Below are 17,088 nucleotides of genomic sequence, written 5' to 3' on the forward strand. Positions count from 1 at the left end.
TTTTTAATTTTTTTTTTCTCAAATGAATTTATATAACCAATTATTTCTCATTCTTACTGATCTTAACTATCTGAAATGTTCTACCAATCATAATGGTTACTATATAGTCATCAGCTTTCAGTCTTTGTGTGTCCTCATAATTCTCCTTTTTTTTGGGGTTGTGTGCTCACCAGGTCTTGAAATATTCTGATGTAAAATAGTTTTTTTGTTTTTCAGAATAGAGAAACTTTGACAATATTAAAGCAACCACTCATTTATCATGAAAGACAATATGGAAATTTATGCGCTCAACATTGTCTTAATGCGCTGCTTCAAGGTGCTCACTTCAACGCTGTGGACTTGGCTGAAATAGCCCGAAAGATGGATATTGAGGAGAAAACAAAGTTGGAAGCTAGCAGCAATAATGTTCTGAGATCAAAAAACATGGACGACACTGGTTACTTTTCAGTACAAGTTATCAACAGTGCCCTCCAATTGTGGGGACTGGAGCTGGTGCCTTATAGAAGTTCTGATCCAAGATTGAATGCTCTGAGAAAGAACCTTGCCGACATCAAGGCATTCATTTGCAATTCTTGCTTTCATTGGTTCACGATCCGACAATTAGGTGGACAGTGGTTCAATCTGAACTCAACTTTCAATGAGCCTAAACAGATATCAGAGTTGTACCTTGATCTTTTTCTGCTGCAGCTGGAAATGGAAGGACACTCAATTTTTGTGGTGTTAGGAGATTTTCCAGTTTGTCCGGCAGATGAGGCCATGATTAATTCTTGAAATGTTGCATCTCCATTTCTTGAAAATTAGTTTTGTGCAGGACTTCTATAGACTTTGGGCATTTACATTATGAAAATTTATGTAGATTTGGATGATAAATTTATGACAACTGTAACTGATTTGTGTTGCGTCTTTAGATTAAGGTATGAATCAACCAAAACTTTGGATATATTAGGTATCAATCAATCCAATCAATCAATCAATCAAACATCTTTATTTCATAAAAATGTACATATCGTACAAGAAATAGTGTCAACAAAGTAATTGGTTTTAATTTAAACATTTACAATGTCTGTGAACAATAAAAACAAATGAGATAAAACAGAAAACAAGAACCTCTTTATACACAAAATTACACATTCTTAACTAGGTTCGTGCAGATTAGTTTAGGGGTTTTCCCCTTCTTCGGGCCAGAACAACATTAGTTCTAAATACAGGTTTTACAAACAATCATACAAACATTGAGCCTACAAATAAAAATATTAAAATTAAGTGTTTTCACCTTCTTTCAACTTTCATACCTGTTCTATTAGAGTAGTCATTAACAATTTTCTTTTGAATAAAACGAAAAGGGGAAAAGCACAATGTATTTCAATGGTTTCTTAGAGTAAGTAGCTCTTCAGTTGAGTAAAATGCAGATTTTATTAAAAAAATTTTTAATGATTTAAGAAATTTGTTCGGATTTTTCTCTTGTTTAATATTTTGCGGTAAACAGTCAAAAAATTTGTTTCCTTTAAAAGAAGTTTTCTTTTCGAAAAAACACAATCTATGTTGTTCAACTTGTCGATGTGATCTAGTATTATATGTATGTACATTTTTCCCTATTGTAGTTTTATTATTTAAAAGTATGAATTTTATTGTCTCAAAAATAGGTATTGGCCTAATCGCTTTTTTCCTAATAAAGGCTTGTATTTCAATATCTCAGGCTAAACATACTCATGAAGTAAAAGCTTCTAAATTTATTGTAAAAACAGAGAATTAAGATGGAACATGGAAACATGTGTTTCTTTTTATCAGATAATTTATACTTTTGATATTGGAAGTGCATTATAAATTAGAAATTAATCTCTACAAAATTTTAAACTATCAACTACTTAGAAATTATTAAATTTTCTTTAGAGATTAGAAATAGTTATTAATTTGTGCTATATAATTTCAAAAACTATGTCTATAAATACAAATGTTTTCATAAAATTAGGAAAGTTGTCATCTATTATGAATTATATTTCTGTGAATTCCTTTTATTAGGTAACATTTATCTTGCAATTTGTGGTTCTAACATAGTCAGTGTTGGGAGAAAATTAACTCCAAGGCAACATTGTATTTGGGGATCATGTGATTAGCTCATAATCGGTGCTTATGAACTTGCTGCATCTTTATAGCGTTTTTCTGCACATGTACATTTGCTATCTGTTGTATATGTTGTCTCACTTCAGTCCTCTTGTATATTATTCTATTGTATGGTCTTAGAGTGATTGTGTAAAAAGCATAGGGAAATAATATGGGAATATTTGTATTGTCGTGTTGTATTTTTGAGTATTTCCTTGTGATATACGTAAACATTTGTTGGATGTTATAAACTCTTATCAGTGTTTTGTTTAATTTTAGCTAACCCTTTGAGTGCTGTAGCTATGTTGCTATGTTAGATAAATTGCTCGTCTGATTTTTGTATCTTTATATTTCAAGAATGTTTCAACTGTGTACTATATTAAATATCACCTAAATATAGATTATTATGCCAATCAACGGTGGCATTTTACGAGGTTTTTGCTGTGTCTAATATGCCAATGCCATGGCACTCAAAGGATTAAGTATCTAACCATAACTACCTAGTTCTCCTGTATACAGTAAAGTCCTAATAGTGTTATAGCTGGTTGGGCTGTTATCTAAAACTATTGGACTATATGGAAATACACCATTGGTTGGGTTAGTTTGGGGAACACATTACACCACCTACAAAGTTCAAAGTGTGCAGTCAAAAACCAATGAAAGCATGTTGAAAAGCACCGTAATTAATCAAATCAAAATCTGTATTGTCTTTAGGCATATAGCAATCGACATATCGACATGGTCATCATTTTCTGTTACAAATCATAACTTGTCATATATAATGTTTTTACTGCTTAGTAGGACTAGGCTAGAGTAAATTGATAATATAAAACATAATTTATGATATGTAAATTTTGCTATACAACATTTTGAAATAATAACAACATTGATAAATATCAATATAAAATCTTAAAGTAAATAAATAAACTACTTAATAAATAAAATAGATAAATGTTACATATTTAACATACTTAAAAAGCATTTATTTCTGAATTTGGCATGTTTAAAACTTTGTAGATACCATAGAAGAGATGAGCAGCCAGCCATCTATATAACTTATATTTAAAGAGATTAAAAGATAAATCTTTGTTTCCAGATCTGTAATATGATCTCTTCTTCAGGTAAATACCTAACCTAACACATAATTACAAACTAGACTAAAATAAATAAATCATACCAGAGCGCTGTGACACGCCTAAGTCAGGAATTACAACCACCATGTTGAGTGTGAACTTCATTGACTCTAAAACATGCACTTAATACAAAACTAAACACAACACTAATTATTAAAACTGAACTACAGAATACAGGTCACAATGCGTCTGCATTCTTCGAGCAACCACCTACGACTGAGATTATGTGTTAGGTTAGTTATTTACCTGAAGAAGAGATCAGATTGCAGATCTCGAAACGTAGTGTTACTGATTTTTTTGTTTCACTGAACGATAGCAAATGTCCGGAAAAATCCTGTTTCCTTCACAATTCTTCCATCGTCGTAGGTGGTTGCTCAATGAATGCAGACGCATTGTGACCTGTATTCTGTAGTTCAGTTTTAATAATTAGTGTTGTGTTTAGTTTTGTATTAAGTGCATGTTTTAGAATCAGTGAAGTTGACACACAACATGGTGATTCCTGACTTAGGCGTTTCACAACGCTCTGGTATGATATATTTATTTTAGCCTAGTTTGTAATTATGTGTTAGATTAGTTATTTACCTGAAAAAGAGATCAGATTGCAGATCTCGAAATGTAGTTTTACTGATTTTTTTTCAATAAACGATGGCAAATGTCCGGAAAAATCCTGTTTCCTTCACAATCCCTCCATCGTCAAAAATAAACTTCAAACCAAGAATAAATCTTTGGTTGAAAGTGGTAACATATTATGTAGTCTAATACACATTATAGAATGGCAAAACCTTATTTTTTCTAATATTGTAAAAGGTACATCAACACAATTACCATGCCTTATGGATTTTTCATTGATTTCAAGTAGTTACACTTGGCAATTATTTGATTAGCCTTCTTCTGTATCAAAAGTATGTCTTTAAAGTTGCTGGCATTGTGCCAGAAAATCAAGCCGTAACTAATTATCGACTGAAGTATGCCATGGTAAACAGTAACAATGTAATGTTTAGGAGCACAACTCACAAGATGTCTTAAGAGATAAATCACATGATATAGCCTAATGGAAGTTGCTCAGTGTGTTTGCCCATGATAGCTTACAATCAATGTACATGTCTAACAACTTAACACAATTATCAAACTCAATATAAGCTGTAACAGACCTAAGACTAAACGAACTGATTTAGTTTTGTCATTATTTAAAAGTAAGTTATTTGCTGAAAACCAATTTGAAATATAATGTATAAGCCATGAAATAATATGATTGTTATAATGTAAACTTTTCTAAAACCACCTTAAAATCAAAAGCCTTTCACCTCTATTGTGACTTTATATTGCAGTTACATATTGTTTTAACCATACACCAAGATTTTCAAATGATCATTTTGGGACATTTACAAAATTATGGTAGATGGTCTATACTAAAAGGTGACAGGAATAATCAATAACTTTCTTGTCCTGAAAATAAAATAATTCAATCTTCGTAGTAAATACAGTGTTGTTATATTTATTTTTTTTTAAACTTTCATATGATTTTGAAATCAATAGTTGTATCAAATATAAAATCAACAACCGCATAAATTATGTACAGGAAGTATGTATGTATGATTAGCTAAGCTGTCAGTACATTGCAGTGAAGAACTCATCATTATCTTTCAACATCGTAAGAATGTTTCCATCTGAACTAAAAATTATCTGAGACATGTTCAGGAAAATGGCTACTATGTATTGGTTACCAACCACTGTCTCGTCTATCAGCCTTCTCAAAAATGTTGTGAAGAAAAAACTAAAGAGTTTTAAATAAAATAATGTATTCTGACTAGTGGATAGCATTGGTTGTAGAAAAGATTTATAGCAAAAAATATAGTAATAGAACTAGGAAACACATTTTTATTCTCGTATTTCAAAATTTTTTAAATATCTTACACATATGACAAACAAAATGAAGTCTTTATTTAAAGTTATTGGCGATGATTTACTTTAAAAGGATTACAAACATTTGCCATCGTTATTTGTTGCAATAAGGGAATCACGACATTTAGAGAAATAGTTCTGGTCTCTTCTTTGGGTGACAAATCCTACGTTATAAAATTGAGCATGCACAACGATATAAAAGCTAGGAACAAAAATGTTGTAAGTTAACACCATATTCATATGTACCCAAAAGCCGTCTTTTCCTCCCCTATAACTATGTCATTCTGTCCTCGGTCAGCTTTCAGGGATTCCACTGTATAATGCAGTCATGACAAAGAACGAATTGTGAAGGACTTCTCGTTTAGTCCCAACATATCTGCAGTGGTGCATGCATCTTGTATTTCAGCAGTACATCTGTGGTGTGTCCAAGTGGCATGTCATCAAACTCCTTGTTATCCCTGTCTTTAATGTTTGGACGCTTTCTTAGCTTTAAACCTCAGCTTGGTGTTCATTTCTTTTCCGTGTTTATTTTCATCAGCCATTCCTTATATTATATTTTATTTTTTAAAGTATGTGGAGAAAAAACCTCCAGTTATTTGGCAAAATTATTTAAAATACAATACTTAAATTAACCCTAGAGTTAGAAATCCTTTGATTTTTTTCTCATTAGGTCTATTAGTTATTATTATAGAAATTTTTATTTATTTATATATTTTACATTTATTATGCATCTTGTTAGTATATAATCCCCAATGGCTTATATAAGTTATAAAAGTTATATGGTTCCAAAGAGAATTATCAAACTTAGTTTATGAATAACATAATTTGTTATAGGAGCGGCAGTTCTCCCTTTTATCCCTTTGTAAGCTGAATTATAATTTCAATTCAGGTGTAATTTAAGTGGTTAGTGTCAAACAATTTTAAATAATTTTATAGCATTATATGCTACAAAATAACAGAGAATATGCAATACTAATACGTAATACGCTTGTCGATCTTAAGCATATGTCCACAACCTATGTCTTGTTCAGCCACTCTATGACATTACCGGAAGTCAGGGCCAGTTCCTTTAGAACCCATTCTAAACAATTACTTTGAAAAACGGTTCCGAAACTTAAGAGCAGAAAAATACAATGCGTCGAACAAGCATTCAGATTGAGCTGTCAATTGTTGACAACACAATAGGGCCGGACAGATGGAAGGAATGGTGTGAGGCCCCAGCAAAACAGCGGGAAAGTGGCGGGGGAAGGTGGGGACCTAATGTACGGATTTTAGTGGAAGAAAGTGAGTGAATCACAAAAGCACATGAACAACCAAACAAGCAAGACTTTGCCCAATATACAATTAGACACTACATAAAGGGAATATCCATCAAAAGGTCACTCAGCAAATACAGTGTGCATATATATACTAGCTCACCGCTCGTAATGAAAAAGTTATTTTATATTTATTTTTGTCAAATGACTGAACATTGAATTAACGCTCTGTTTAACAGCTCTTATGTGTTTTAAATTTATCACTCTGAAAAAGATGTAAATTTATAAGATTATATTGGTTTTTTTTTATTGAAACTTCTCTAAATATTCATAAAAAATCTTATCACTATGACTTCTTGTTCTTGAGAAACAACAACTTGATTTCAACATTAGCAGTGGCAGTGGGGAAGACCAAGTGAAATTCAATACATATTAAAATATGTCATAGTATTACATTTCTAAGATAGTAAAAATTATTAAAAGACAACGAAAATTGTAGAAATGAAAAATAATACCTAAAGTTGAGTTAATTGTCACAAATGGAATTTCTGGAGAATAGTTCTTTTTAGAAATTAAACTAGATTGAGAACTAAAAATGGATATCTTGAATTAATACAATTAAATTCACTTACAAAAATTAAGACAAATAATATGGTCACCATTTAATTATGGTCATACAAATGTTTTTCTTCTGAACTATTCTCTTCAGTGCCTTCTAAATGATGTTAATCTTTTGATTTTGATCTAGACTCAAATTTTAGATATTTCAATGATTCAATGTTGATTGTTTTTCCTGGAGAGACTAAAAGACACTGATGATATCAAAAAAAAGATTTGATATCTTCTGAAGATAACTGACATCATTACAAATAATTCCGTGAGGGAGATCAAGAAAGATAATGATTACATAAATAATTATTTTATTATGTTGTGTAAGTCTCATTTTTACAAAACCATATAAAAATTATTATCAAGGTATATAGTAATTTTTATATCATCTGATAATCGTTTAAGTAGATAAAAGCTTTGTATCAAAAATATTATTTTTTTTAGACCACTAATGGTTTTTAGCTGTTACATATATGTCTGTGATGTTAATGGCAACACTGATGTGACATTGATATTTGACATGTCTAGCCACAAGATGATGTCATTCCAGCGCCCAAGAGGTATTTCTGTCCGAACCCAGAGTGCAACATGATATTCACAACGGTGGATCCCCTGCAGCTTCATGTCATCACATGTCTTAAGCTTGACGACTAGGTCTCTATCCCTCTCCCTCCCTTTCTACAGATCGAAGAGGCTGTGACTTGTTAATACCCTTGGCTGGTGGTACAGGTGTTCTTAACCTTCATTGTTATGTTTTTCACCAATTTTGAGTTATGATAATATTAGTAGTTTGAGTTTAACAACAGGTTTTTTTATACAAACTCTTCATTGTAAATGTAATACTTTTATTTCATATAAATTGTTCTGTATATTTTTCCTCACTGAGTATGCTTGGATGGCTATTATTTTTCTACCTACAGCAACCTCTTTCTCTTATTTGTTTTTAGTAACAACACAGTAGATGCAGACAAGGTAACTGTTGCAGCTACAACTTAAAGTAACTTTACTGTCTTCAGGTCTTTCCCATGTGTTTGGAAGAAAGTACAAATTTGTAACCTACACTGTAACAAAACGGTCTTCATGTCCTAAATTTTGTGAAAATGTACTGATTTATTAATTATTTTTTAACTTGATGACAACATATTTCTTTAATCAATTTGATCTACTTCTAGAATGAAGGATATCAGGTAGTTATTTACTTGTAATCTTTATAAATTGTCCTCAATGAAACTCAATCTTCTGGTACATTTGATTGTAGAAGTTTTTAATGGTTGATTTTTATGTGTGTACATATAACAATAAATATGAAGAATACTCATTATTAATCAGGAGTTCTATAACTCATCAATTTGTTATATTTTCTGTGTTGATGTCTGCATCTTGTGTTTCAGTAATTTATTTGAGGAAGGGTCATTAAATCTTCGTATCTATCATCTTTGCAGCATGTTTTTAAATAATTTCTGTAATATATTTCTTTGGATTAATTTTACAAATTGGTTTTAGTTCTTTTGAAGTATTGTTTCAAGACTTTGTTAAAAAGTAATAGCACTATTGAAATGCATATAAGCATTATTTACTTGAATAAAGAATATGTTATTTTGATTTTAATATAGTTGACCTAGGTTCAATAGGTCCTAGGTCAATAAAACCAATTAGAAAAGAGAGTTAACACATTTTTTTATCTATTACTTTGCTCACTGTGATTTTGTTGGCCACCTTTTATTGTTTACTAGACTTTTTACAGTGAGGGAAGCGAATAATTTACACTAACACCCCCAGTTGTAGAGTGCACACATATAAACAAATTGCTTTTTATACAGAAGCAAATAGGGCTGGTTATGGTGAACATGCACTAACCACTAACACCGTATATGATATATTTGTGTAATCCCGTCATCTACTAGTTGCAAGTAAATTTAGTAGTTTTAAGATTTTAACCAATTATATATTCTTGGGTGATCACACTAATCGAAACCGTTTCATTCAGGCGGTGAAATTTGTGTTCAGTAATTCAATTACCAGTTGCTTGGAGACCAAATTTCCATGTAAATATCTCATTTATAGTGGACATTTATGTAATTGATATTCTATTTGTTTGCTGCTTGGCTAAACCTCTGTTACCAATATAATCTTTAATCCTAATATTTAAATATTCAACTAATGTCTGTCAAGAATACCTCAGTACCACAGCTGAGATCAGGGTAGTTTAAAATGGTGCTGGAAATCAATTTTAATGTAAATTTCAAGTATAGATTTCATGCAGATATCCATAATGTGACAGAATAATATAGGTAGATAAAAGACTATATTTTTTTGCATTGAATTTTAATGTTAGATAGTTTGATATGTTGTCTACTTGATATTCAAAAGTGTTTTTCTAGATTCTTAAGAATTTAAAATTATTTGATCAATGTTGTCGTTATTTGAATTTAAATTGGATGTTATCATACTATAAAGGCTTAGGTCCATATTTTTTTAAAGTAAAAGTATCTTTACATTGTAACTTGGTAAAGGTATTGTTTCTACTTTTTCTAGTTGACTTAAATCTGATATTGGCATGTAATTTTTGTGTTGTAAGTTAATATAACTTTCTTAGACTCTCGATTATTTTATCTATTCCTTTCCTACCCCATGAGCACAACTAATACCTATATTGCTTGATGTTTTTAGTTGGTGTTCTGCTTTGTTAGCTTGTTGTTGTCATTTTGGCGTGTTTTGTCTCATTTCTCACTATTTTTGTTAAGCTTATTTGTACCACTTTCATTTACTGCTTTAACATTTTCACCCCTGCATGTTCACAGCGAAATTCCAATTTAAGGCCCAAACCCAAGCAGTTTGTTTGTCCCAACACCACTTGCAATCTCCCGTTCAACTCTCTGGATGAAGTCCACCAACATGTGATCGCATGTTGGGGCCTGCAAGATTAGATCATTTGCGACTGGCCACAATGGTTTTAGTTTAGTTACTGCATTATTTAACACATTGTTTTGCTTATAACTGTTATTTCTAATCAGTAATATTTTAAAACTTTGGTCACATAAAAATTAGTTCAATTTAGAAATTAGATTTGTTCACATTTTGTAACATATAATATGGTGTTGCAATATGTAGTGGAAATGTACTGATGTTTCAATATTAATTACATATTGACTGAATAATAAATAATGTTATTCAATTTTATTATTAACTATATTTTTCAACATTTGTCAATTAGTTGTATGTAGCTTGTTTGTGTTTCTAATTGATTTCAATGATTCCATTGCCATATTGCAATCTGTGATTCTTATTAAGTTTGATCCAGTCAGTGTTGTTTTTCCCGGTTAGCATTTAGTTGTTTGTCTAACAGTTGTTAAATTCAATAAATATAGAGTTGTTTTGGTACTTTTTTAGTTTTTTATACATCTTTTTTACTCAATTCAAGATTTAATGGTTGATAAAATCGTGACGGCTTTTAATTAAAAATATTACACTGACTATTTTGTTACTGAAGTAATTTTTTCCAAGTCACTTTTCAGTCTACTGTATTAGAGAAAATAATACAATAATGGTATTTAAACTACTTTTAACGTATGCTGCTTAAAATTTTCAGTGTTAAGCCTTTTATTGTTAATAGCAGTTTCACTCATTTGAGTGTATAACTAAAATTAGTAGGGAAATTATCTCTTTCTACATCTATAAAAATGGTTTATTATGATTTACTGAAGAATTTATAGTTAGAAACAAACGTGCCAATGTATATAGCTCATTTGTGTAAACCATTCAACATTTTTATTTGAGCATATAGTAGACTGAAGATTAATTTGATGTATAACGTGTTAATCTTATTTATTATACCAAAACCTTATTTTTGTAAGAAAATCCATCCTTATTATTATTTATTAAAATGGCACATTGAAACTTTAAATATATTTTTACTTACATTATGTTTGCTCATTAGGTCAGCTCAGAAATGGGATCTGCCATAACAGTTATACTAATGCTAAATTTAATCTTATTATGAGTAGATAAAGATGTTTTAAAAAATGAAAGTAAAATATATTTTTTTAACTTGCTAGATTGAACTGCAATAAAAAGTAAATGTCACTGTGAAACAAAAATAAAAGTTATATTAGTTGCTAAACAGCTAAAATTGTTTCTGATCTAAAACTGTTCATAGTTTTTTTTATCATTTAGAATTACTTGTTTTATACTTTTCACAAGAGTTTAAAAAAATCATTTTGGATAATTTTTTCCTTCTTTCTACTTAAATGGTAAAATATGTATTATAGATTTATAAATAATGTGTCAAAATAGCTTTTTTGTTTTCAGTTCCTCACGTGTTTGTTATTTTTCATTTACTCATGAAATAGTGAATAGTGTGGTTGAAGGAAAATTTTATGCAACCAAAGCAGTTTAGGCTGCTTTAATAGTCAATTTAAGGTTTGCAAGTAAAAACTCTTAATGAGGTATTGTACGTAATGTCTGAGGTTACCATGAAATACCTGACAAGAGAATTGATTGTCAATCCATATAAATATTTTATCGTTATTATACATTAGTAAGCGCCAGATAACTTGTCAACGAAACTTATCACAACATTATTATAGCTGGCATTTAGTTTGTATGAGAAAATATTTCAAGAATAAAACTTGTTAAATTGTATAATTGTTCATTATTTTACCCATTTTATGCATTTACCTTTAGATCTTAAGAGTTGGATATAAAAAAAAAACAACAACAACAACTACAATGAACAATGAATGGAGATGCTGGAGTAGACCGCAGTGCACACTATTGAATGGAAATAAATGGTGGAGTTGGCCACAGGGTGGTCCAATCAATGGAGATAATGGAGCGGGCCACAGTGTATTATAAAATGAATGGAGACAATGGAGTTGGCCACAGGGTAGTTCAATCAATTGAGATAATGGGGCGGGCCACAGTGTATTATAAAATGAATGGAGACGATGAAGTAGACCACAGTGTACTCATAATTAAATTTTTGAACAAAATGAAATAATGAATATTTTTATTGTTCCACTATAGTATTTATGAATACATTACATATCAGAAAGGATTTTGTTAGAGATAACTTCCTTAAGGAGTATGAAAAGCCTCCACACAAAGCACATGGCATCCAACTTGACAAGTCTTGCACCGTTTCCTCATTGTTTTGGAACACAACGCACAGCGAATTTGCTTTTCAATTGTTTTGAGATGATGATCATTCCCACTGAAACGGATTTCAGGCAACACATTCTACTGGATACTGTCTGACTTGGTTGTCCTGCAGAGGATCGATGGCTTGTGCTTGTTCACATGTACGTACGGACAATGTAGCGGGTGAATCTAAGAGGATCAAATTTTTCTTCAACTCCTTTTGGCGTCATTCTACAGGGTGATTCATGAAGTTCTCCCCCCACTTCTACAGCACATTGTACTAGTAAAAATAATGAAAAAATGTTATATAAACATAGGTCCGAAAACGCTTCGTTAGCGAGTTACAGCTAGCGAAAGATCTTCGCCTGAATTCCTGGGTAAAGAGTAAAATAAAGCCATACTGAACTTTTGGAAAGGTTTAATTAAGTAAGAAATATCGTGGATTCTTATGTATTTTTACCTGATAAAGCTAATAAAATAGGTTTCAGAACTGTACCTGTAGTAGTTTTTGAGGAATTCAGGGTTAAATGCAAAAAATTGGGGCACGAAACAATGTTTTTTTAAGTTTGATGTACAATAACTTTGTTAAATTGGTAATAAATACATAAAATGAACAAACATTAATTGTAGAGAATTTAATTCTGAGAAAATTGATATAATCAAAGTCTAAAATAAAACAGAAATAAGTACCAAAAAAAATCGATTTTAATTTCAGTATAATACATTACCTAGCTGTAAAGAAATAGCGTACGGTATTTAGTTTAAAATAAAACAAAAACAAAATGTTTGTTCCTTAATGATGAGATAAATTGAGAAAACAAGATTAACTGTTAAATAAATTTGTTTGTAAATAAAAATATCATGTTTTATTACGTTGTATTTTTTTTTAAATAAAAATTTACATCAAATGTTCGAAAATAAATGAAGCAAACATTTTCCCATTATTGTTTACTAATCATCGAAATGCAGTTTTTTGTTTTATTAATTTCTAAGTTGGTAACGCACGAATAGCAGCTGATCAACAATGGTATTCTGTACTGGTTACGTTAGAACTGTGTATTAGTGGTGTTTTTTGCAAGCTACAGCAGGAGATCGGGTTCTGTGAATCGTGTTTATTAAATGCAATTTTTCTGTGAGTTATAATTCAATTGTTTATTCAGTGAAAAAATGTCTTACTTATTTACATCAGAGGAATACGCTGATATGGTTTTTATTTTGGGTTACTGTAATGGTAATGCTAGAGCTGCTGTAGAAGAATATGAACTACGTTACCCTAATAGGAGGATTCCAGATACCAAAACAATTTCAGGAACTTTTCGTACTCTTCGGGAAACAGGATCACTACCCAGTACTAGAACCAATTATGAACGAGCTGTCCTTGATGATGATATTGTTATTAATGCTGTTCATCGCAGTCCAGGTGTAAGTACACGACGTATTTCTAGGCGGATAGGAGTTTCGCAGTCAACGGTGTGGAGGTCACTTAATCGAAACAAATTTTATCCGTTTCATAAACAAAAGGTTTAACATCTACAGCTAGGGGGATGGTCCGCTTCGCTTGGAGTTTTGCAACTTTTTGAATATTAATAATCAACTCTACAAAGCGTATTTTGTTTACGGATTGAGGCACAATTCACTCGGGATGGTGTCAATAACTTGCACAATGAACACTCATGGGCAGAAGAAAATCCACATGAGGTAGAGGAACAGAACTTTCAACACCGATTTAGCGTCAATGTCTGGTGTGGCCTTTTTGCACAATCAGCTGATTGGACCTTTCATATTACCTGGACGCCTAAATGCTGAGTTCTATTTGCATTTCCTTCAAGAAGAGTTGCCGCAGCTGTTAGAGAATGTTCCTTTTACATCTCAGACAAAATTTGTACTTCCAGCATGACGGAGCACCTCCCCACTTTTCACGTGCCGTTTCTGCTTACTTAAATCATCAATTTCCTGGACACTGGATTGGTCGTGGAGGGCCTCACCCTTGGCCACCAAGATCACCAGATCTATCTCCATTGGATTATTGCATCTGGGGAAGGATGAAAGACATTGTATACAAGACAAAAGTGAATTCTCTTGATGAATTAATTGCCCGTATTATGGATTCGGCTGTCCAGATACAGGGAAGTCCTGAAAAATTAAGAAACGCAACAAAAGCAATAATAATAATAATAATAATTTTATTTGTCATGAAAATGTATTACATCATTGACAAAGTCATAGTATATTGCTTATTGTTAACCAAGTCGGCTGTCCAGATACAGGGAAGTCCTGAAAAATTAAGAAACGCAACAAAAGCAATAATAATAATAATAATTTTTATTTGTCATGAAAATGTATTACATCATTGACAAAGTCATAGTATATTGCTTATTGTTAACCAAGTCAATACAATAGTCAATAAAGTCTTACAAGTAAATTAAATAAAATAAATAAAAAATCACAAAAATGACAGTACAAATTGTCAGTAACAGTAACAAACACATTAAAAATCAATACTTTTGGTGTTGAAGAATTCATCTAGACTGTAAAACGGATTCTCCAACAACCAGGAATATAACTTATTCTTAAAGATATCAAAGGGATATGAGCAATATTTTTTCTCCAGAAAGTTATAAATTTTCAAAGATACTACAACATGACTGGTGAGGGTTTTGCTTATCGAAAATGTCCCAATTTCAGCATTGTTTCGATTACGCGTGTTGTGGTCATGAATTTTATGTTTAAAAATTTAACAAATTTGGATTTTTTATGGATGTAAACCACCCGAGTCATATATATACAAATTTAGAACCGTCTGAAAACGAAAAATTTATGAAATGGGGTTTGCAATGCTCTCTGGTATCACACTTTTTTAGAGCCCTAATTGCCTTTTTTGTAATACTAGTATTTCGGAAATTCTGGTGCAATTACCATATAGGACTAATCCATATCTAAAAACAGATTGGAAAAAGGCAAAGTATGCGGCTCTTAATAGAATTTAGTGGTACAATATCATTCAGTCTACTCAGAAGATAAATGACTCGTGAGAGTCCTTTTATTTAGATAATCAATATGTGTTTGCCCATGTCAAATTTCTATCAAGGTTGTCAATACCCAAGAATTTAACTGAGTCTGAATAGCTTTCGTCCAATGACCCAGCAAATATGCCTAAGGGTAAACAACATTTTTGTTGTTTTGTCTTTATTTAGCAAAAACCCATTAGCATGAAACCAGTTTGATGCATTTTTTAATGTATCATTTGCCAACAGCTCCAGATCATGTACACTTTGACTGACATTAAAAAGTGTAGTATCATCTGCATATAATATGGTTTTTCGAGTTAAGAGATAATGGTAAATCATTTATATAGATTAAAAAAGAGTGGGGGACCTAGGACGGAGCCCTGTGGAACTCCCCACTCCACGAGGGCTTCTTTAGACCACTTACCATTATTAAAGACCAGTTGCTTGCGATTGTTAATATATGATTCAAAAAAATTTAGATTAGGCCCAGAAAATCCGTAATGTTTTAGTTTAGATATAAGAATTTTACTATCAACACAATCAAAGGCCCTGCTCAAGTCACAAAAAGTAGCCCGAGCAAAGCCCTTGCTCTCGAAAGCTGAGTGAATTTGTCTAACTAATTGATCTAGAGCATTAAAAGTTGATTTATCCTTTCTAAACCCAAATTGTGAAGGTTCCAGAAGGTTATTACTTTCCCAGAAAGTAGTAATTTGCTTACAAACCAATGATTCAATTAGCTTACCCAATACAGGAATTACAGAAATTGGGCGGTAGCTTTGAGGTTGGTCCTTAGGACCCTTTTAAAAATTGGACATACTCGTGAAATCTTGAGTGCTCAGGGAAAATACCGTCATGAAGCAGATGATTAATAGACACTGCCAGAGGTTCAGCCACACTACCAATAATACTTTTTAACAAATTGTTAGACATACTATATATGTCTTGACTATCAGAATTGCTCATTCCCCTGACAGCATCCAAAACATCATTTGAAGTAACAATTTTCCATTTAAAATGTACTAAGCTATCATTAGAGATTGATTCCATAAGTTTTCAACAAATGTAAACTGGAATTAACAACCTTATTTTTAATTTCTTTTACAGATTCGAGAAAAAAATCATTAAACACATCAGGCTCAATATTACAAATATTTTGTTTGCTGTTTGCTGTATTATATTTAATTACATCCCAGGCAGCTTTACTTTATTTTTACTAATTTTGAATGTACTCAACATTTTTAGCATGTTTTGCCTCATTTATAGAACACCTGTATTTACACTTCAACTCATAAAACCCCATATTTAGATGTATATTATCCCTGTTACATTTTCTTAATCTGTCCAAGAACAGTAGCCTTTTCCTTCATGATAGCTAATTCAGTTGTATACCAATCCTGTTTGTATTTGTTTTATGCTCTGTTCTTTTTCTATTTACCCTTTTAAACAACTTTGTAATGAGTAATACTATTCAGTATAACATCAAAAATTTTAGTAAATAGTGTTGCAGAACTTTGCTTAGTATATTCACTTAACAAGGACGGCCAATCATAAGACTCCAGAAGTAAAGAGAGAGGTTTAATATTCTTTTTAGGTAGTACCATGCTTTGAATACTATTTATATGTTGAGAGGTACCCCTTGAGTCAACAAATCCGTCTTTTTGACATGCATTAACAAGTATCCCATCATGATCTGAGTAAGGAAACGATAAGGTAGTTACAGAGGAGACATATAAATTGTGATTAAAGATAAAAACATTATCTAGGCAATTTTTACCCCTGGTTGCATTTTTATTCAAGGGGAAAAAGTTGAACTGTCTTAAAATGTTTAAAAATTCATTTGCAGTTTTGGTATGTTTTTGTAATATCAAACTTACTATTAAAATCACCCCCAATTATAATAGTGTAAAATTTCCAATTCATAATAAAATTTAAAAATTTCTC

The 17,088-nt window shown here is 31.3% G+C and overlaps 1 protein-coding gene across 6 annotated transcripts in view; it reads left to right on the forward strand.

The window, feature by feature from the left end:
- The window catches only part of LOC124355064 (optineurin), a 91,645-nt gene extending 80,004 nt beyond the window's left edge, over positions 1–11,641 (forward strand). For 3 of the 6 annotated variants that reach the window (XM_046805979.1, XM_046805978.1, XM_046805982.1), the window contains one exon: positions 7,529–7,886. In XM_046805979.1, the coding sequence (XP_046661935.1) occupies positions 7,529–7,654 (126 nt within the window). In that variant the 3' untranslated portion in view covers positions 7,655–7,886. Of the gene's footprint in view, positions 1–7,528; positions 7,887–9,801 lie in introns of those variants that run through there. The other 3 variants (XR_006921736.1, XM_046805980.1, XM_046805981.1) reach the window with 3 other exon arrangements.
- Positions 11,642–17,088: the final 5,447 nt, after the last annotated feature.

This window comes from Homalodisca vitripennis, chromosome 2 (assembly GCF_021130785.1).
Source record: "Homalodisca vitripennis isolate AUS2020 chromosome 2, UT_GWSS_2.1, whole genome shotgun sequence".
NCBI lineage: Eukaryota > Metazoa > Arthropoda > Insecta > Hemiptera > Cicadellidae > Homalodisca > Homalodisca vitripennis.